This window comes from Acomys russatus, chromosome 23, assembly GCF_903995435.1.
Source record: "Acomys russatus chromosome 23, mAcoRus1.1, whole genome shotgun sequence".
NCBI classification, from domain to species: Eukaryota; Metazoa; Chordata; class Mammalia; order Rodentia; family Muridae; genus Acomys; species Acomys russatus.
This window is the reverse complement of record NC_067159.1, coordinates 43,727,588-43,750,468: the sequence shown is the minus strand read 5'-3', so window position 1 is coordinate 43,750,468 and position 22,881 is coordinate 43,727,588. Positions and strand designations below refer to the sequence as shown.

The 22,881-nt window shown below is 37.8% G+C and overlaps 1 protein-coding gene across 1 annotated transcript in view; it reads left to right on the top strand.

Annotated features, from left to right (window-relative positions):
• Positions 1-22,881, top strand: part of Pkn2 (protein kinase N2) — a 100,023-nt gene that overhangs the window by 57,294 nt on the left and 19,848 nt on the right. The window contains exons 4-8 of the mRNA XM_051165977.1: positions 5,336-5,453; positions 7,081-7,226; positions 7,316-7,529; positions 15,199-15,384; positions 16,473-16,582. Of these exons, the coding sequence (XP_051021934.1) occupies positions 5,336-5,453; positions 7,081-7,226; positions 7,316-7,529; positions 15,199-15,384; positions 16,473-16,582 (774 nt within the window). The remainder of the gene's footprint in view (positions 1-5,335; positions 5,454-7,080; positions 7,227-7,315; positions 7,530-15,198; positions 15,385-16,472; positions 16,583-22,881) is intronic.

The window sequence follows — 22,881 nt, the reverse complement described above, 5'->3', positions numbered from 1 at the left end:
CCACTATTCCTATATGTAGTATAGCTAGAGTTTCCCTTTGAAAAATTAGGTCATATATTTTTAACCTCCTGCTCAAACCTCAGAATGACTTTTCATCATAATTTTGACAAAATCCAGAGTCCTTATTCTGATTCTGTAAACCCACAAAATTTATCCATATGCAATCTTGTAAGACTTGTTTAACCCATATCCTGTACTTTTTAATCCATATTCTGTACACTGCCCTTTCCGTATCTTTTGATGTAGCTAGCACACTCTGCTTAGGTCCTTTGTCTGTGTATTTCTTCTCCCAAATATTTTCAGGACTTTTCCTCACTTCCTTTTCCCCCAGGTGCTGCCATGTCACAGCAAGTTCTTTTACTATCCCAAGTAAAATAGCAACTGTTGTCTCCTTTAGTACACTGATATAAGCTGAAATTATTCTGTGTAATGTGGATAGCTTCTTCTCTCCGCTCTATCGCCATCTCTTCATCCCTTCACAGTGTTGTCCTTTTAAAGCCCTGTTTGCCCAGGCTGGCTTTGGACTTAGTGTGTAGTTGCTGGCTTCAACCTTGTGATGCTCCTGCCTCCTGCTTTCTAAGTGTTGATTCTTCTAGGTTTGTGCGCTCATGCCTGCCACATGATCAGTTTCTTTACCATCTGTTTTAACATTAGAATGCAAATTGTATGGAGGCTAATACTTCCCAGCAGAGCTCCTTCCAGGTCCGCTGACATTCTTGGTTACAAGGCTCGTTACTCGTTACTAAACTGAATGCTGCTCTACCACTCATTTGTTACCACTCATCTCTCATTGGCCAGTGTTGAACACTTTTCTGATTTTGTACCTGTGTGTACTGTGATTATTTTTATTTTATCATTTATATGACCAAGATATTTTTATTACTAATACAAATGCCTGGAGAATGATATACCTCTATCTTACCTTATTGTCTAAGGTGTAGTATTTCTTAGCATTTCTTCATTGTGCAGTTGTGGTTCCACTTAGCATTGCTTACTTTTTTTCAGAGCAGTCTCTCAAGGTTGTGATAAGGCTTGTTAGAGAGATGTGTGCTGTTCGTATGTTGAGATAGTACACAAAGCTATTTATTAAAATCCAGGATTCTTTTCAATGTTTTCTTCCCTCCTTTCTATTCCCAAACCTTGTCCTACCTTTTCCTAATTGGGAAATACCTCTTTGTCTCCCAATAAAACTAAAAGATTCATTGGTTAGGATTCTGAAGGGCTAAATCTTGTTTTTTAACTGATTCTGGTAATATTTAACATATGGTAGAAAAAGTAAGATAATAATGGACTTAATTATTTGATAGTTGTTTAGTTGTGAGATACATGTTATCCCAACATGGCATCACAAAACAGTGTTCTTAATCTCTGTCTGTCTGTCCCTCCCTCCCCCCCCCCCCCCGGGGTAGTTTTTCCACTGTGTAACTATGGCTGACTGGAACTTGCTGGTCCCAGCTGGCCTTGACCTCACTTCCTGAGTGTTGGGATTAAAGGCATATATTATCAAGACTGGTCAACTGTTGTTTTTTTGATGTTGTTATTGTTTTTTGTTTGTTTTGTTTTGTTAGGAAAGAACAATGCATACTTGTCCCGACTTGATATGATGGCCTTTGTCTTGTTTTATTGTATCTTGTTTTGTTTTATCTGGTTGTTGTCTCTTGGAAGTCTCTTTTCTGAAAGGAAACAGAAAGGGAGTAGATCTGAGGAAGAGGAGGGAGGTGGTGTGGGGGCACTGGAGTTGGCAGGAGTGGAGCCAGGGGAAACTAGTTGGGAATCTATCATGTAAAAGAAAAATCTATTTTCAATAAGAGAAAAAACAATGTATAAGTTGAAAATTAATATTTATTTTTGCTTATAATTGTAAAATATCCATTTCAAATATAATTTTCAAGCACTGTAAAGTGCTTATTGTTAGTATTCGTTTTAGTCTATTAGGTAGAACCATAAGCAATGATGATGATGATGATGATGATGATGATGATGATGATGATGCCGCTGCCGCCACCTGGTCTGGTCCCCGATTTTATTTTATCTTATTTTTAAATTTTATTTTATTAATTTATCCTTGTTACATCTCAATGGTTATCCCATCCCTTGTATCCTCCCATTCCTCCCTCCCTCCCATTCTCCCCTTATTCCCCTCCCCTATGACTCTGACTGAGGGGGACTTCCTCCCCCTTTATTTGCTCATAGGGTATCAAGTCTCTTCTTGGTAGCCTGCTGTCCTTCCTCTGAGTGCCACCGGGTCTCCCCCTCCAGGGAACGTGGTCAAATATGAGGCACCAGAGTACATGTGAAAGTCAGTCCCCACTCTCCACTCAACTGTGGAGAATGTCCTGTCCATTGGGTAGATCTGGGTAGGGGTTTGAAGTTTATAGCCTGTATTGTCCTTGACTGGTGCCATAGTTTGAGTGGGACCCCTGGGCCCAAATCTGCCTATCATAATATTCTTCTTGTAAGTTTCTAGGACCCTCTGGATCCTTCTATTTCCCCATTCTCCCATGCGTCTCTCATCTAGAGTCCCAATAGGGTGTCCTCCCCCTCTGTCCCAGTTTCCTGGTAAGTGAAGACTTTCATGGGACATGCCCCTTGGGCTAATATGCAGATATAAGTGAGTATATACCATTTGACTCTTTCTGCATAAGCAATTAATTTTATACTTGAGTTTGAACTCCAGATCTCCAGACCTAAGTTCTGGTGCTATACCACCTGAGCCACCTGGTCTTTCTAGACATTTTTTTTTTTTTTTTAGTTCAAAATTATTTAAATATGGACATTTTTATCCTAATAAATATAAAAATGTTCCCAAAGACTTTAGCAACATAAAACTCAGCAGTTCTCAAGTATGTAAACTACCCTGTATACCCTGGGGCAATTTAATCAGTTGCTTTCTACATAATTAGATGCTCAATAAAAATCCATTGAATATATGAAAACATAAAACAGACAACAAAAATATATTAAATACTGGGAAGCCTAAAACTGGTACATAGTAAAGTATACACTGCTGAAGATGGTAGGTGCTGTCCAAAGTCAGTTTTAAAAGGCTCTGTCACACTGTGACATATGTGTAGATCTCCTAATAGCAATCAATATGGGAAGTCCATTTGGTTATAAAGTGAGGTGTTTTCCCTGCATATTATATTAAAATAGTTAAAAGAACCTCTGTGCTGAGGACATGAGTAGGTTGGTACAGTGCTTGCCTGGGGCGCACATAGCCCTGCTTTCAGTCCCTAGTATTGCATAAACCATGCAAGTTGGAGACAGAATTAGAGATTCAAGGCCATCCTCAGTTACATAATGAGTTTGATGCCAGCTTTGGATACACAAGAAGCTATCTCACGTGGGTGACAGGGAGAAGGAAGGTAGAGAGAGAAAACAAACTAATATCATAGTGATAAATAAGGAAATGGCTTTGTTAAAAAGCATAGTATGACATAGATTTCTTACCAGTGATGGTTTTACATTTAAAGATGAGATACTGAACCATTCTCTTGTTTCTCCAAAAGATTTTTAACTATAATTATGTACTAGGCAGTGTAATTTTAGTATTATCTAATACCAAAGCTCTGTATTCCGAGAGCAGTATCCCCCTTTACAGTCTGGAAGAAACCAACAGCTCTCAGAAGGTAGTCATTTTCACACATGAGACAATTTGATTCATGTCTGATTAAATTATGAGTTTCAGGGCAAACACTGTATTTTCCCTTAACTCTGATCTAACCTCAAATGTCATTCAGATTTCTGTTTTATCTGATGTTCATAATACTCGAGAAGCAGAAAAATGCTTTTCCTGTTTCTTGGTCTTTTTCCTAATTTAAAGGAACAAAGATATTACCTATGATTAAAATTTGCCAATGTATGTGACACTCTCTGAACTTTTAACTCAAATTTAAAGCTTTACATTTACTTTCAGTTATATGGATATATATGTGGGTATATGCATGTGAGTACAGGAGCCCACAGAGGCCCACGGGAGGCAATGGGTGCCCTGGAACTGGCATTACAGGTGGTTGTAAACTGCCCAATATGTATGCTGGGTGTTTAATTCTGGTCTTGTGCAAAAGCATGCCCTTAACAGCTGAGCAATCTTTCCAACTCATCAACTAAAATTTAAGACAGGAGAAAATTACAATTTTGAATTTTTAAAATATTACTAGTATTCAAAGAGTGTCCATTACCTGATGAATAGGTAAATTGTATGATATACACGCACCATGTAATGAAGTACAATGCCACCTTTAAACGGGGAGACTCTGAAGCAGTCAAGATGACTCAACAGGTGAAAGCATCGCTGTGCAAACCTGAACTGAGTGCAGTCTCAGGACTCCATGATAGAAAGAGAACCAACTCCCAAAAGTTGTTCTCAGAGCATCACATGCATGCACACACACACCACCAACAACAACAATAATAAATTTTAATTTTTTTACTGGGCATGCCAGCACTTGCCTTTAATTCCAGCACTTGGGAGGCAGAGGCAGGAGAAACTCTTTTGAGTTTGAAGTCACCCTGATCTACAGAACAAGTTCTGAGACATCGAGGTCTTCATAGAGAAATTATCTTTAAAAAAAAAAAACCAAAATAAATAAATAACTTTCATTTTAAAAAGTGACGTTTTTATATTTGTAACAATCTACCTAAACCAGAGGACATCATGCCAAGTGAAATTGGCCAGGTTCAGAAAGAACAATGTTGTATGATCTCATTTGTATCTCTTGAAAATAAAGTTGAATAAATAGAACCCTTGTTCTATGACAAGGTAAGAGGAGAAATAGGAATAAGTGGGTCGCAGGCTACAGATTTTTAGAACAAGCCGATTGAAATTTTTATGATTAAGTTTTTATAAGTAAGTCTATAGAGAGTTCCAGTATAGCTTGAAAACTGTAGCTTATATTGTACACTGAGAGACTGGAGGTACAGCTCAGTGCTGTATAAGGCTGAGCATCACATAATACTAAAACTGTGTATTGAAAATATGTTAAAGTCCTGGTGGTGGTGGTGGTGGTGTGTGTGTGTCTTTGTGTCTGTGTTTATATTTGTCTGTGTATCTTTAAGATTAGTTATTAGAAGATTATTTATTAAAGATACGGTGGCACGTTTCTTTAATTCCACCACTGTAAGAGGCAGAGACAGGTAGGTCTCTGTTCCAGGCCAGTCAAGGCTACATGGTGAGTCTTTGTCTCAAAAATACAAACATTATTATTAGAGTGTGCACAGTTCTTTTATTCCTTTTATTCTTTTTATCCCTTTGCTAGGTTATCAGTTGATCTGTTCAGAAGATAAGAAAGAGTTATCCTTTTCTCTGCTTACCATTTCTAACTCTTTTTGATAGGATCGAAAACTCCATGGTACAGCTCAGCAACTGCTCCAGGATAGCAAGACCAAAATAGAAGTCATCCGAATGCAGATTCTTCAGGCTGTCCAGACCAATGAGTTGGCGTTTGACAATGGTGATGGAATACGCTTTAAATTTTTTTTGTCTTTTACAAGTATAGGATGCTACCTAAATTTCATTAAGAAAGAGGCAACTGGGGCTAGAGAATCAGCTCACCAGTGAAGAGCTCTCATTGCTTTTGTAGGGGACCTGGGTTGATTCCCAGCGCCCATAGCAGCTCACAAACATAGCAGTTCCTAACTCAGTCCTAGGGGATTCAACACCCTTTCTGACTTCTGTGGACTGTGTTGCACATATATATACATAAAATAGTAAAATAAATCTTTAAAAAAACAAAAAACTTTTAAAAGGGGAAAAGACAATCTGAGTTAAAGGATGAAGGAAGGTACAGTTTTAGGGGTTTGTTTTGCTTTACATGAGATGGTTGCTTCTAAACATTTGCACTTTCTTTTTCATATGTAGAACATATTTCTTCAATTCAATAGCAATGGGATATTTTTAACTGATGCTTTAAGAAACATGTTGCTATTGAAAGTATTACTTTGTTTAGCACTTATTTTATTTATATTTTATTAATTTATTCATATTACATCTCAATGGTTATCCCATCCCTTGTATCCTCCCATTCCTCTCTTCCTCCCATTTTCCCCTTACTCCCCTCCCCTATGACTGTGACTGAGGGGGACCTCCTCCCCCTGTATATGCTCATAGGGTATCAAGTCTCTTCTTGGTAGCCTGCTATCCTTCCTCTGAATGCCACCAGGTCTCCCCATCCAGCGGACGTGTTCAAATATGGGGCACCAGAATTCGTGTGAAAGTCAGACCCCACTCTCCACTCAACTGTGGAGAATGTCCTGTCCATTGGGTAGATCTGGGTAGGGGTTTGAAGTTTACAGCCTGTATTGTCCTTGGCTGGTGCCATAGTTTGAGCAGGACCCCTGGGTCCAAATCTGTCTATCATACTTATTTTAGTTTTAATCCAACGGGACTCTTAAGCTACTTTTTAAAAAGTAGAGTCAGCCAAAGACAATGGGATAACCATTGAGATGTAATAAGAATAAATTAATAAAATAAAATTTAAAAATTAAAAAAAAAAAGTAGAGTCAGAAGCCACGATTGTCCTTCAGTAGCTGCAGATTGATTTCAAGTCCACACTGGATCCCAAGTCTGTGGATTCTCAAGTCGTAAGTGGGGTCTGTCGTAGTATCTATAAAGAATACTTGTGCATCCTCTCACATACTCTTATCTCTGCAGTGCTTATCATACCTAGTCCAGTGTAATCACTGTATAAATAGTTGCATTGTTTAAGATATGTTGACAAAAACAAAAAGTCTTTTCATTATCAGTACAGATTGTGTTTTTCCCTAAAACACTCCAGGGTGTTTGAATCTGTAATTATGGAACGTGGTGGTGTAGAGGACCACTGTGTTTCTGTCTCATCAAATTATACGTACCAGTTTCTTCAGATCCAAAACCCTTTTAAAGATGTGTGATTTAGATGTACAACGGCTAAAACAAGGTTCTGTATCTCAACCCTGAGTCTCATAGTGCTACTGCTGTGTTTATTGACTCAACTAGCTTAATGTCATTACTTCATTTCTTGTTCATGACGTTTAATCACAAGACGTTAGAAAGTGAAGTGATTGAATTAATAAATAAATTTTGTTTCTTTTTTCTCCTAGCAAAACCTGTGATAAGCCCTCTTGAGCTTCGGATGGAAGAATTACGGCATCATTTTAGGATAGAGTTTGCAGTAGCAGAAGGTGCAAAGAATGTCATGAAGTTACTTGGCTCAGGAAAAGTAACAGACAGAAAAGCACTTTCAGAAGTAATTATTAAAAGAATTTCTACCTGTTTAACATGTCATTTGAAGAATATCATGGCTTAAATGTCAACAATGTCTCTTTTCCTTGCAAGGCTCAAGCGAGATTTAATGAATCAAGTCAGAAGTTGGACCTTTTAAAATATTCATTAGAGCAAAGGTTAAATGAACTTCCCAAGAACCATCCCAAAAGCAGCATTGTCATTGAAGAGCTTTCACTTGTTGCATCACCAACCCTAAGTCCACGGCAGAGCATGATATCCACGCAGAACCAGTATAGCACACTGTCCAAACCAGCAGCGCTGACTGGTGCGTAGCCTGTGACTCTTGTTTTTTGTGTGCTTTTGTTTGTATTAAATTATGGGTTGATATTGGAGTCAAGGGCATGTGTACAGGACTTTCTGAAATTATCGTTTAGATTCCTATAGTAAGCTTTACTCTTGCTGGGACTGATTGTAGAGCCTGTAAACCTAGCTAATTGGGATGCTGAAGCAGGAGAATCACAAGTTCAAGGCTTGCCTAGACAGCTTAGTAAAATCCTGTCTCAAAATAAAAACTAAGTAAGTGGTGGGAGTGAAAGAGTGCTTGTAGCATGTACAAGAGCTCATCCCCAACCCTGAAAGAAAGTTTATAGTAACCATTTATAAATGAATGACTCGGGGGCTTGTAATATATAATGTGCAGCCATTACCACTGTCAAGTTCTAGAACATTTTCCTCATCCCTAAAGAAAACCAGTGCACATTCAATGCCACTCTCCTTCCAAGGCCCCAGTTCCACTAATTGGCTTCTTGTGTCTGCATTTGTCTTTTCTAGAAGTCTCATTATCATGGGATTATATACCCTGTGGTCTTCCATATCTGGCTTGTTTCACATAGCACAGTTCTTTTGACCGAATAATGTCCATGTTATAGTTTTATACCATATTCTGTTTTTTCATTTGTAAGGATATTTGGGGTATTTTACCATTTGGATATTGTGAATAATACTTCTCTGTGTACATGTTTTTGTTTGTAAATCTGTTTCTAATCTAGAAGGACACACATACTGGCTAAATCATATGATTCCTTTGTATTTAAATTTTGAGTAGTCATCAAACTTTGACAGGTGTTATACAGTTTAACATTCTCCAGAACAACGCATGAGGTTTTCTGTATCCTCACCAGAGCTTGTTATTTCCTTTGTTGTTGTTGGTTTTCTAATTATTACAGCTGTCGTAGTAGTGCCATCATGAAAAGTGGGGTAAAGGTGTCTGGCTGCTTTTGTAGAGCTGTCTCTCTCTCTTTCAGTTCTGTGTGTGTTTCTATCACATGTTTTGTCTCTGTTGGATGTGTCTATGCGTGTACTTGTTATATCTTCCTCATGAATTGACTTTTCTCTATACAGTATCCTTTTTTTTTTAATCTTTTATGACAGAATTTGAGTCTGCTTTGATGAGGTGCAGTTGGATCGTTCTTAATACGTTGTATCAGTGTCTTGTAACTACGTAGTTTTATCCTTTTGTATTTACAGTAAGTGCCAGTAATGTTTAATAAATTCTAATGCTAACTACTGGAAATTGGGTTCAATTTTATAGGGTTATTCTATATGCTTTCCTTTACTTCAGACATGTTATTATAAGCTTGGAGTTTGCAGGTCATCTGTACTTCTGACTGATGACTACAAATCCGTTCTCTGGGACAATTTACCAAACTCATGAAGGGCTATACTTATCATTACAGCTTTATTATAAAGGATACAAATTAGACTCAGACAAATGCTACATTTTCTCTTACATGGGGAACCTAGACTTAAGAATGGTTTGTGTGTGTGTGTGTGTGTGTGTGTGTGTGTGTGTGTGTGTGTGTGTGTGAGAGAGAGAGAGAGAGAGAGAGAGAGAGAGAGAGAGAGAGAGAGAGAGAGAGAGAGCGCGCGCAGAGAGTGCAGAGAGAAAGAACAAGAACCAGAAAAGGAGCCAGGCGTGGTGGTGCATGCCTTTAATCCCAGCAGAGGCAGATGGCTTTCTGTGAGTTTGAGGCCAGCCTGGTCTACAGAGTGAGTCCAGAACAGCTAGGAGTACAAGAGAAAATCTTGTCTCAAAAAAACAAAAACAAAACACCAGAAAAGGGATCATGAGAATGGATGAAGAGCTCTTAAAAGAGGGTAGAAAAAGCGAAGAATGAAAGATACGTAATAAAGCAGAAGAGGATGAAATGAAGAGAAGCAGCGGGGGGTCGGGGTGGGCAGGAAGCATGGGTAGGGAAATGAATGAGAATGAAATACAGTGACACACATACATGAGAATGCCAGAGTGAAGCCCATTTGTGTGCTAACCTGAAAAATCAATTAAGGGCGGAGGGGTAGTAGCATGAGCCAAGGGCAAAGTGCAAGAGCTAGTCTGGTCTTCAGCGAAGCGCTTTCTGGTTCTTAGGATCTGTCACCCTGCCTATCTTTTACCGCCTCGGCTGTTCTCCTGAGCTTTAGGTATCCTGAGTTTTTATTGGGACTTTATTATGTGGGTGTGGTTGAATGAATCCTTGCCATGTGAGTGAAATGAACTCAAGCCAACTGCCCTGCTCAGGAGGTCAGGACATCAGTCTTATATGACTCAAAGTCTCAACCCCCCAGTGTTAAGGTAAGCCATTCTAGGAATGTCTTCCCCAGTCATGAAGCTGCCTGGAGACCTACCATGAGAGACACCTTGTTAGCATCAACTCCGGTGTGGTCTGAGGCACCACCATTGAGCAACAGATTTGTATACTGATGACAGTTCAAAAGATTTAGATTTCCCTCCCATAAACTAAGGTTAAATTAAAGGGTAAACACCTCTTTAGTATAACAAAGGCATTTACTAGAGAATGAGGCCATTGTGGACAAATGTGAGGCCCCTGTCTCAGAACAGAAATGAGAGCCTGTGAGACGACTTATCAAGTAAAGACATTTGCCAATAAGCGTAACTCTCATTAAGTGTCCTGTGACCACATGCATGCTTTGGTGTACGTACACACACACACACACACACACACACACACATATAGACACACACCCACACCCCTACCCAGTCAGTCAGTCAGTCAGTTAGTCAGTCAATAAGTGTAGTTTAAAATGTTTTAAACAAAAGACTGGCCTCTGCTATTTTGCTGTTTGTTCTATAAATGATACTTTTTTTTCCAGATCCTATGATATGACCCCTTTGTAGATTTTTAGTCTTGTTCTCTCATTTGTCTTTTGCTTATTAATGAATTCTTTTAATAAACTAGTTTTCTTAGAAAGATTATAATAGGCACAAACAGAATTTGAACAAGAAATAGAAAATTCTTCATAAGCCCAATTTCTATGTATTCATCACTTCCTCTACTGTCCACATCTTAACCCAGCCTGGCACATGGGTGCTTTCATTTTAGGGTTCCCCCCTCTCATTTGTATTTTAGGGGTATAATGTTTTGATGTGTCTCACTCTATATCGCAAGATGCCCTTGAACTCATAATCCCCCTGAATACTAGAATTACAGCATAAATCACAGATTTTTGTAATTTGTGAGTCTACATTGACACATCCTTATCCACTGAGGATATTTATATTTATATTAGCTCACTCTTCTGTGCACTGTCCAGGTGTAAACCACTCTGTAACAATGGGCTCCTGCCTTATATTTTCCTTTGTGTCCTGCTAGGCCCTGTCTGCTCTCCAGTCTACAGCCTGGCAGCCCTTGCCTTTTAATTTTTTACAATTTTGGTTCTCTCCCTTCCCCAATTCTGGAAATATGGGAGTTTACCAGTAACTCCCAGTTCTAGGATTCTTCTTATTCCAGGATGTCTTAGCTTGAGTTATAACATGGTTAGCCTTTTCAGGGGTGCACTGCTGTGCATGCCTGATGCACTGTCTCCTTTCTGCTGTTTTAAAGTATGTCTTTGTATGTCATTTGCTCATTAGCAGGCTATATTTTTATGTATTTGTCTTTTTAATCACAAGAGAAGTTTAAAAAGGAATTACAAACCAAAAAATCATGTTTTTGCTTTAGTACTTACTTGTGTCATTTGTGTTGCCGGTGTTCAGGGTGTTATCTTTGGTTTCAGATCTTTCCATGTAAATGTGAGCAGTTTTCCTTCCCATCCCTTCTGAGCAGCTTGTTTGGGGAAGGACTGCCATGGATTTTAAATGCCCCCACCTAGGAAGTAATCTTGTTTATTGAATGAAAGAGAACTACTATTTAACAAACTGTTTTTTATAAATCTGTGAGTACTCCAAAGAAACTCTGCATATGTGGTGCCTGTGGACCATTCTAGATATAGTTTATATGGCTCCTACCCCAAATATGATTCACAACTCAAATACATTATAAACCATCTTCCCCTATCCTGTTTAAATGTCTTTCCTTGCTTTGTTATCCATCTTATAATATTGTACATATTTTTCAACTTCAAACAAAAAAGTGAAGAGATCATCATCAGCCTACCGTTTTATTTATCCCACACATTTGTTAAGTACTGTGTGGTAATTAGGCACCCACTATACTTACTGTCTTGAGTTTTGATTTTTTTTTTTTTTTTTCATTTTAGACAGAGTTTCTCTGTGTAGCACTGGCTGTCCTGGGCTCACTTTGTAGACCAGGCTGGCCTCAAACTCACAGAAATCTGCCTGTCTTTGCTTCCCTGAGTGCTAAGATTAAAGGCCTGAGCCACCGAGCCTGGCTAAGTTTGATGATCTTGTAGGTTAGTACTTGTTCCCAAGAATTTCTCAAAGATTCATTGATTAAAATAGGATTTCAAGTATTTGGAAATAGATATAATTGGTAGAAAAATAATATAGTCACACTTTCTTTTTTTTTTTTTTTTTTTAATTCTCTGTTCTAGTCTGTTTACTCTGGCTAGGTTTTATGTCAACTTGGTGCAAGCTAGAGATGTATTTGGGAAGAGGGAGTCTATTGAGAAACTGGCTTCCTAAAATAAGGCTGTAGGCAAGACTATATAAGGCATTTTCTTAATTAGTGATTGATGTGGGAAAGCCCAGCCCACTGTGGGTAGTGCCTTCCCTGGGCAGGTGGTCCTGGGTGCTATAAGGAAGCAGGCTGAGCAAACCGTGATGAGCAATACAGCAAGCAGCACTCTTCCATGGTCTTTGGGTTAGTTCTTGTCTCCAGATTTCTGCCCTGTTTGAGCTTCTACCCTGAATTCCGTCAGTGATGGGCTGTGATGTGAAACTATAAGCTGGAATACAAACCCTTTCATCCCCAAGTTGCTTTTAGTTATGGTCTTTTATCATGATAGTAGCCCTAAGACATTGATTTTCAGAAATTGCTTATTAAAATGTGTTACACGGCTATACCAAGAAGTTGGTAGCATAGTGGTGCATGCTGGTAGTCCCAGCCCTGGGAGGCTGAGGCTGAGGCTGAGAGGGAAAGATCAAGAGTTCCAGGTCAGGCTGGGCCCCATCTCAAAACTTCAATAGCTATCAATAACAAAATTGTACAGGTTGCAATACTGAATTAGTTTTTTTAAAAAGCATTGACTTGTTCTGATATAATTCATAGCTACTGCTTATGAATGCATTTTGTTCTTAATTCACTTGTGTTAAATTTTTGTATTATGGTTTATGAAGGTGAAGAACATAGTTCTAGCCTATTTCTAATGTGGTTATAAGCAATTGTAATTATGCCATCTCATAAAAGAATGAAACCTGTATATGTTTAATAAAGATCTTAACTACCTCAGGATTTCTTTTTACCCTAAATGAAAGCAGGTGGCGAGCATTGTCGTGTCCTGATATATTGAAATTACTGAAATATTTAATAAGCCACCAGGATTTAAAGTAGTAACCAGATGTTTCCAGTTTCCCCAGGATAACTTTTACAGCTGAGTATTTACACTGGAAATGATGAAAGTTTGCTATTGTAACAATGGCAAAGCAAATAAAAAGCAAACACAACAAGTAGTTTCTTTAGAACTAAAAGATAAATGATAGCCACTCTGCTTAAACTTGTCTTGTTGCTCCACAGCCTAAGAAACTTGGAAAAAAGATGCAGTCTGTTCTCTTTCCTACCTTAAAGTTAGTTACTATATAGTAGTCAGTGGGATTCACCCATCTTCAGTGCACACTACAGTGACTTTTTTTTAGTAAACACATATTTTTGTACTATTATCACCAATACTCACTTTTTAGGACAGTATATCAGGAGTATTTTAGACATCATATATACGTGTTAAAAGTAGTTTTGCTCTTGTTTCCAATAAGAAAGCTTCTGTTATCCTAATTAATCACTGTTCTTCTATATGTGGTTTTATTTTCTTCTTGCTGCCTATAGTATTTTCTGTTTATCACAGTTTTGAAAAACTAAATTATTATTATGCTTTATGATCCTTTTGTTTTGTTTTTCAAGACAGGGTCTCTCTGACGCCTTGGCTGTCCTGGACTTAAGGCTGGCCTTGAACTCACAGTGATCCACCTGCCTCTGCCTCCCAAGTGCTGGGATTAAAAGTGTGCATCATCACACAGAGCTGCTTTGATTCTTTGACTTGAGCTTCTTGGGCTTATAATTTTCATAAAATTTGGAAAGCTTTTAGCCATATGTATATATGTTTCCTTCTCTGTCTGCACTCAGGAGCTTCAGTTAAACTTACATGGTACTATCTGTTAAATTCATAATTCTCTGGTTTAATACTTTCTGACCTCTTGTCTTTAACTCCGGCAACCTTTTCTTCTGCAGTACTCAATCAGCCACCAATTCAGTCTAGTACATGCTTTTTAAATTTTGAACAAATGTCCTTTCTGTCTCTAGAAATTCACTACTTTGGGGCTTTTTTATTTCTTTGATGTCTCTGTTCAGCCTTTGAACAGATGGTACATAGATATAATTGTCTTAATGTCATTGCTGTCTGCTAATTATAATATTTAAGTCTCTTAAGTCACTATATGTTAATTCTTAATGTAATAATACAAAACAAACTCGATAATCTTTGATTGGATAGAAAACATTGCAATTTTTTGCCTTGTTGAGTAAGCATTCCTAAGATTTATTCTAGGATGCAGCTACATAGGAATAATACTATCTTGTATGTGTAGGTTGTGGGTCTTGGTGTGTACAAAAATAATGTCATTTTGGAATAATTACCTCTGAAAGAACAATAAGTCTCTTAACCCCTAGGCTATCTCTTCAGTCCTGAGGCAACATTTTGAATTACAAGATTAGTCCAAAGTAGTAACAAAACCATGGATCTAGATAGTTTTCTTCACAGTTCCTTGTTTTCATTTTGAACACCTTTATTTGTCTAAGAAAATTATTTTATGACTAATTGTAACCCATAATTACTTGATTATCCTGTCAGAACAGAAAAATGAAATGGTAATTTTACATTTCAGATACAACAGGAGTGGTTTGTTTATATAGAGTACACAGAAAAGTATTTTTTTCTGTTAACTATGTAACTATAAGGCACAGCTGTTATTGCACTCAGAATTCTTTGTATCTTATGTGAATGCTAATATTTAGCTTTATTTTTCTCCTTATGTTCTCTAGCCATATAATTCTACAATCTTTCTGATTATAAAAGGGATATTTATATATGTATGTTCGTGTAACTAATTTTGTATCCATAGTTGGCTTTGGTAAATATTGTTCTTATGTTGTTTTAATTTGTTAAGACAAGGTCTCTTATGCTACCCAGGCTGGACTAGAAGTTTCTGTGAGTCACAGGCTATCCCCAAAGGCCTCTCTTGCCTCAGCCTTAAGTTCTGGCATAGCAGGTGTCTCCAACCATTCTGTTACTGTCTTTGTTTTTATTTTTGATTTTTCTATAAAAATGGTTACTATTGCCATAATTAAGAACTTTCCTTTGTTTCTTTGAGTGGATTCAGAAGGATGGTAGATTCCTCACAGATCCCCTGTAGAAACAGTTTTTGTTATTTTAGCAAATCATCCTCCTTTTCCTCTTTCTAAACAGATAACAGACATGGCTCTATATAGTACGATTGTTGTTCTTATTTCATACTTATTTATTAACAGGTACTCTGGAAGTTCGTCTTATGGGGTGCCAAGATATCCTCGAGAATGTCCCTGGACGGTCAAAAGCAGCATCAGTTGCACTGCCTGGATGGAGTCCAAGTGAAAACAGATCATCTTTTATGAGCAGAACCAGTAAAAGTAAAAGTGGAAGTAGTCGCAATCTCCTGAAAACCGATGACCTGTCCAGTTCAGTAACCGTGCTTTTTAAAATCATGCTACAGATTAAAGGGCCTTATCAATGGAGACAGCCAAAACGGGAAGTGTCCAAAGAGAGGACCAAAAGTTTTAATTGTCATAATTTTAAACTTTTAAAATTTATAGTAAGAAACAGAAAAACAACACATATTCCTCTATTGAGACTGAATGAGGGGAGTGGAGAGCTGGCTCAGAGGTTAAAAGCACTGTCTGCTTTTCCAGACTTCCTGAGTTAAGTTTCCAGCAACCACATGGTGGTTCAGGACCATCGATGCCCTCTTCTGGCCTGCAGGTGTACATGCAGATAAAGCTCTCAAATACATAAAACGCACAAAATCTGTTTAAAAAGAAAAGAAGAATGAGAATATATGATAAATAGCAAAGTCCTTTGAAAGAATAAAATATTGAACATCACTCTTTATATCTAAATGAAGGACTACAGACACTGTGAGACTTTGCTCCTCGTGATTCCAGCTTGGTTATTTTAACTGGTGACCATTAAAAACTGAACTTCTGGTGATTAGCTAATAGATGAGATATGTGCTGGGATGGATAGTGACTAAGTAATCAGCTTTGACAGGGCATGCATTTGGAGTCGGGAAAAGCAAAGATAAGACTTAGGAGTGTGTTGAAGATTTTCCACATACATAATGACAAAATATACCTACACAGCTGGGAGAGAAGGCAGGTGTCGGTTCATCATGCTAGACAGTGGCTTTCTTGTGTTTAGGGGGAAACTGGGAGAGAAGTGAAAATAAAGAATTGAGGTTGAGGCAGTAAGCTATCTAGCAAACATAGTGGGAGACAATCAGATGACTAATATAGATACATATATAAGTAGGGTAGTTGATACATTTTAAATATGCAAAATAATACTTAATGTTTCTTTTTATCAGAAAGAAAAAATAATTTCTGAGGAGCTGATAGGAGTGTTTATATAGATCAGAGAAGGCCAATTAAAATCAGTTCAATATTGATTATAAAAAATCCTTTTCAGACTTTCCATGCTATAAAATAGTAATATCTGTCTTTTTAACAATTAAAAACTTTGTAACCAAACTCACAAATTCTTATTCCAGATGATGTCTGTGCTGTTTTGAAGCTAGATAACACTGTGGTTGGTCAGACCAGCTGGAAGCCCATCTCCAACCAGTCGTGGGACCAGAGGTTCACCCTGGAGCTAGACAGGGTGAGACGAGCGCTTCCTAATTCAAAATAGTGTTCTTGATTTATTGGGTGTCCTGAAGAAGTTTTGTTATTTTGTTTTGTATTTTGAGGTTGAGATATAGGGTCTCACTATATGTCCAGGCAAGCAATGTGTGGATTAGGCTGGCTGTTAACTCACAGAGATCCTCCTGCCTCCGGGATTAAAAATATGTGCCACAAAATAATAATAATAATAATAATGTGCCACCACACCAGCTCCAAGAAGTTTGTAAAATTAGAAGCGTGTACATATTTCTCATCTAAGGAATTGTATATAAATTTGCCTTTAAGATATAGGTACACATCTGACTGCCACAATAGCTTTAGTTTACAATAATTTGGAAATATGTAGTTTATATCAACTAGGAAATTGGTAGTGGTGAGATCTAGTGTCAGAGTGTATGTCCGTGCATAGGAGGATGTTATCATTGGGGTTGTTTGGTTTTGTTTTTCTGTGTAGTCCCAGTTGGCTCAGTCTCTAGTATTCCTTTCTCAACCTGTGCTCGGACTACAGCTCCAGCCACTGCTATGCTCAGCTGTATGTTTTTAATAACATACAATCTATTTACTGCAGTGATTGTCCTGTCCCAAGGTTTGCAAATTTGACTTTGAACAGAGTTCTTACACACAGTTGTCTCATCTGTCAGTGTGTCAAAATGTCTTTCATGAATGATGTAAATAACTAGAATCTAGGCTGTGTCTACATAATAACAGAAGTCAACACAGTACATTAAAATCTGAAATAACTTTATTTCAGACTTAAATCCAGGAGATTTAAATCTAGGAGAAAATATTCAGCCTTTGTTATATTTTGATGTAAAATAAAGAGAGTTTACTACTTGATCATCAGATCCATGAGTGACATTTTAAAGTTATATATCCCAGTGAAAACATGTACGGTGCCTGAAGAGATGATAGATTGTGGAAGTGCTAGTGATTATATTCTAGCTTCTTTATACCTGCACAGTGTTTTTCTAGTTTATCTGATTTTATCTTTAAACATCCTGGTTCAGACTTTTATTACCTCAAGTTCTATCTGCCAGGTAACTTTTACAGGTCTACAGCCTTCTCTGTACTCCACTTCAGTGATGTGTGAGACATGTGAGGACTAAGTCCATGTAACTTCTTTAAAGAAATGATAGAACTTGAAGTTCACTATGTTACTAAAATACTCTGACTAATAATCTCTGTACCTGAGCACAGACTGATCTTCAGTGAATGCTACTTTCATCCTGGAGTTTATTCTTAGTTTAGAATCATTTATTCATTATACTCCCCTGTTTAATCAAATATTTATTGATTACTGTTACATCCCAGGACTTGCAGGTGCAGATTGACAATGAGCAATATAAACAAGTCTCTTGGGTTCTCTTAAGAAATTTATACTTTATTGGCTGTTCGGAATATATTTCACTAGTTGCAGACTTTACTATTACAACAGAGCTGTCTGTAATAATCAACTACCTCATTTCTAGGACATATCTTTACTCCAGTGATTCCATCTTAAATGATAACACTTTTGCTAAAATATGGTATTTATACTTTATGGTAGTGTGCATGGAAAATTCATAGAAGAAAACTTAACCTTAGGATTTATGTGACAAATAAATGTGAGGGAGAAGAGATGAAGACATTGGGAAGGGGGTTTGGGGCTGGCACGGGGATCCAACCATTTAGTTTCCTATCACTCAAATAAGACTTCCATTAGATTCAAATCAATAGCCATATCTCACGCCTCGCTGAGGCTAAGGAAAGAATATTGTGGTTAGGGAGATGGCTCTGTGGGTCAGAGCTTTGGCTGTGCAAGTCTGAGGATGTGAGCAGGAGTCCCTACCACTCACAAAAAGTAAAGAGTCAAGTACAGCCACATATACAAATAACCCCACTGCTTACAGGTAAGAAGGGGGGCTGAAGACATGAGAGATCACTGTGACTTGCTCTAAGTATAGTGAGAGATTTTATTTCAATGGGATAAGACAGAGCAAAGGACAACACAGGATGTTCTACTCTGGCCTCTGGGTGTGGACCTATACAAGCAAACACACACGCACGCACGCACGCACGCACACATGCACACCTAGAAGAAGAAGAGGAGGAGGAGGAAGAAGAAAGAAAGGAAGAGAAGATGATTATCCTAGATTCTTTGTTTTTCTTATCACTTGCTAAACTTTTGATATATTGGTTTTACATAAAGAAGTCTCTCTCTTTCCTGATTGAGACTATAATGAAGCTATCCTCTAGCTCTATTCTTTATCCTCCTGAAATCTTATTCCATTTGTTATCCCTCCTGCTACCTATATTAACCTCATTATCTCTCACCTCTTATTTTTATTGCATATGTTCACATCCATCCCATTGTTTAAAAAGCATTTTTCTTTTGTCTCTTCCTAGTTCCTTGGGTTTCTGTTTCACAAAGGTTTTGAAAACGTGATTTATGCTCACATACTAAAGTTTCTGTTACTATTCCAAGTTTTTAAAAAAGGCATGTATAGTGTCCATTTGGTCCTCAGAAATCTTGTAAGATATGTACATTATTATAATTGTTTGAGGGATTAACATGATCCTGAGACTTTAAGTAACTTTTGCAGGCCCCACAGCAAAAACAGCTGAAGAATTTACACAAACGTTTACAGAGAGCCAGGTTTTTCTGAGAGGAAGGCCTATGTTCTTTTTCAATATATTAGCTAACTTGATTCAACTTTCATCTATCGTTTTTGCTAGAGTAGGTTTTCTTAATTGCAGTGGTAATAATAAAAATTAACATGTTTTGAGATTGACTTAAGTGCTTAGCCTGTGTTCCTATAATTCTCCCAAAATGATTGATACTGTTGGGCATATTTTATAGATGAGTAAACTGAGGCCCAGAATACTTATAGTAGCTTGTCCAGTTTTTCAAAAATGCAATAGTGTGGAGCTAAGATTTGAACCTGTTTGTTATCCAAACATTTACTGAGTTTGCAAGCACAAGACAATTGGTTCTAGTGCCCTTGTTTTTAACTAACAGCATGTGCCTGATACGATTTAGTAACTCTCTGCCTATATAGTAAACTGTTAGTGCCAGCCTCAAGTTTCCAAGTAAAAACATAATTACTTTTCAGATCTAGCAAAGTTCTTCTTTTCTGTTACTGCCTTTTTGTCCTTATTTTCTCAAAGCTGACCAGTTAGAAGGTATATATTATATGAACCTGTTTCTTATCCCTAGAATATACGATATGATATCTAACTCTTGTACATCCTTTTCTGTGGGTGACAGAGCTTAAGAAGCTATATGGAGTACAACGCAAAAGAGTTGTTTAAAGTTTTATGAAAAAGAGGCCAAGGCACATGAAGGATAGAACAAGAAGGCCAACACACTAAGTAGAATTCAGAATGAAGGAATGGAGGGTGGCCATGTGTGCAAGTTTTCCAGAGTCAATTATAATTGTGAACTTGAGACTTGAGAGCCCAAGTTTCTAGCAGAATGAATAAGATATACCCACACCTAAAGAGCAGAAAGAGGGCTGGAGTGGGCTGGAGCACTGTCATGACAAATGGATGTTTATTCTGGCCTTGATGGATGGAGGGGGTTGGACTGCCATGAGGGTAAACAGTCTACCTACTGGTTTTGTCTGGGAAGTAGATTCAGTAGGAGCAACAACTATAAAGACACAGAGAGAAAAATATGTGAGTTTAGAATATAAGGGAGGCTGTGGAACTTTATAATGTGTGAACTGACATAGAAAAGAGTTACTTACACATAACTTACAATCTTACAAGACTTAATAGCTCACCTCTTGTTATTTGCCAAACATAAAAATAAATAACTATCCCATAGTTGTCTTCATTAGGAAGGAAGTGACAGATGAGGCATCCATGTAATCCCAGCACTTAGGGAGCTGAGGTAGCAAAGCTCAAGGACAACCTGGAATTTGCATACTAAGAGCTGTCTCAAAAACAAAACAATAAAGTAGTTATTACTTGGTATTTACATTTATGCCCCAGAAAGTCAGTATTGGGAGCACAGTGTTAAATGCTTTTATATAGCTCTTATTTAATTGCAAGTAATAAATGGTATGTCTGCATATTGTCCAAAATACAGTTTTCCAAAGTTTGGAATCAAATGACCCCTCATTTGTTTGTTTGTTTGTTTTCTTTTTGTTATTGTTGAAGAGGAAGCTTGGTAAAGATGTGATGGCATCAGGGTGGAGGTAGCAGTGCTTGTAATGAAACTTCCCATAAACTTGATCTGGTAGTTCTCATGTGCTCTCTCTAAGAAGCAAAGTTATTCCCAGGCGCCTTGGGCTACTCAGCACATTAATTGGAAGTTCGTCCTTCTTGGTGCCAACTCCTTAATGCTAGGTGTGCATCATTTTTGTTTTTAAATTGCAATATAGTATTAAACTTGTTACAGTTCACCTCAGCTACATGTAAAGCTGATTCTGTGCCTCTTGTCTTTTTCTAAGTCCAGCTCTAGAGTGATAAGCCATACAGATTCCTTATTCCAACCCTAAAGGGCTTTTGTTTATCTTGTTATAAATTCAAATTCACAATAAAGCAAATGAAGCAGGAGCTGACACAGTCAGACAGTATTGCCAGTTAGTACTTATCCTAGCCAATGGCCCAGCCTTTCTAAATTTCACTTTTACTCTATCTGGATTTCCTCTAACCCCTTGCTTTATAGAACTCACCTGTAGCTTACATTCTAGAGAGTGGTTGGTCTGTATGGTACTTTGCATCTCACATTCTACATCTCTTGACAACTTTTCTAAATTACACTGGATGTTAGGAGTTAAAGAAAAGTGACAATTCATGACATAAATTATAGAGTGCTGGTTGTATTACTAGGTCATCGATAACATCTCCATTTGGGAAGACTGATCACAGGGAACAGTGCAAAGTAACAAAAAGTAAAGGTTCTTGTTCCTGAAACTTTGTAGAACTCAAATAAACTCAGCTCTGTGACCACATTCTGTACCAGACCTCAGATCTCTAATTTATTTCAATTTGACATACAGACTAGAGACAGGGATAAGAGAAATCAGTTAATGAGTTGCCTATAGTAGGCTCATTAGAATGGATAGCAAAAAATAAAGTGTTGGGGCTGCTTTCCATACAGTCCCACTGCCTCAGGAGTGAAGAAGAAACAGTAGTAATTCCATCACTAACATTTGTACCCTTCAGTGTGCTTAATCTATAAGCCTTTGCCTCATATATCTTCTGGAAGAACCTACAAGGCATTAGAACTGCATTCCCCTGATTGAAAAACAAAATCTACATTAGCAATCCTTAGTTTATTTCTCCAGTTTATTTCTAAAAATAAGTTTAAAATATTTCAGCTTTGTGTGTGTGAGAGAGATTTGTGCGTGTGTGCATCCACATGTACCGGTGCTTTCAGGTGTGTGCACCTATGCGTATGCATGTAGACAACACAAGGCAAGTCAGGGATCCTATTCTGTCACCTTATTTTCTTGAGAAAGAGCTTGTCATTAAACATGAGCTAGCGCATCATTGTTTTTAGCTAGGCTGCTGGCTAGTGAGCCCCATCAGTCCTCCTGTTAACCCTTCCTAACCTTAGCACTGGAAGCACTGGCTCCACAGCACAGGTCTTCATGCCTGCCTGGCAAGAACTCTTACCCACTGAGCCATCTCTGCAGCCCCTAAAGTACTTAAACCTCTAATAGAATAGAAATAGTATTATTATATATAAACCAGTTGCTAACCCTACAATTCTTAGATTCTCATGCGTTTTACCCCACAGTATCTTTGCCATATTAGTTACGAATCAGGAATGAGATGTCCTAGGATCACATAGCAAAACTTCTATTTTCTGATTATTTCTTTTTCTGACAATGAATTTGTATTAACCAGACATTGTCACTATGACAAAACACATGAGAAAATTACTTTAGCTTATAGTTTCAGAGTTTGGGATTCATAGTCGTCTGTCCCAGTTGCTTTTAGACTCAGGGTAAGGCAGACATAATGGAAGTGCACGACAGAGGAAGGCTGCACACTGCCTGACAGCCAGAAAGCAAGGAAACAGGATGGGATGCCAATGTACCCAGTGACCTCCTTCCCACTAAAGCGCCACTTGCTAAAGTTTGACCCACTTCTCCGAGGCACTGCTATCACCTGGAGTAAACCTTCAGCACACTAAGCAGGGTTCTGGGGATGACTGACACTTAAGACCACATGATAACAAAGTGCTTCTGTTGTGTTCTGTTTTGACTCATGTTTATTTCATGTTGTAGTTTTATAAAATTTTTTTCCATTTTTATCAACTAGTTTTTTATAATTTAAAGT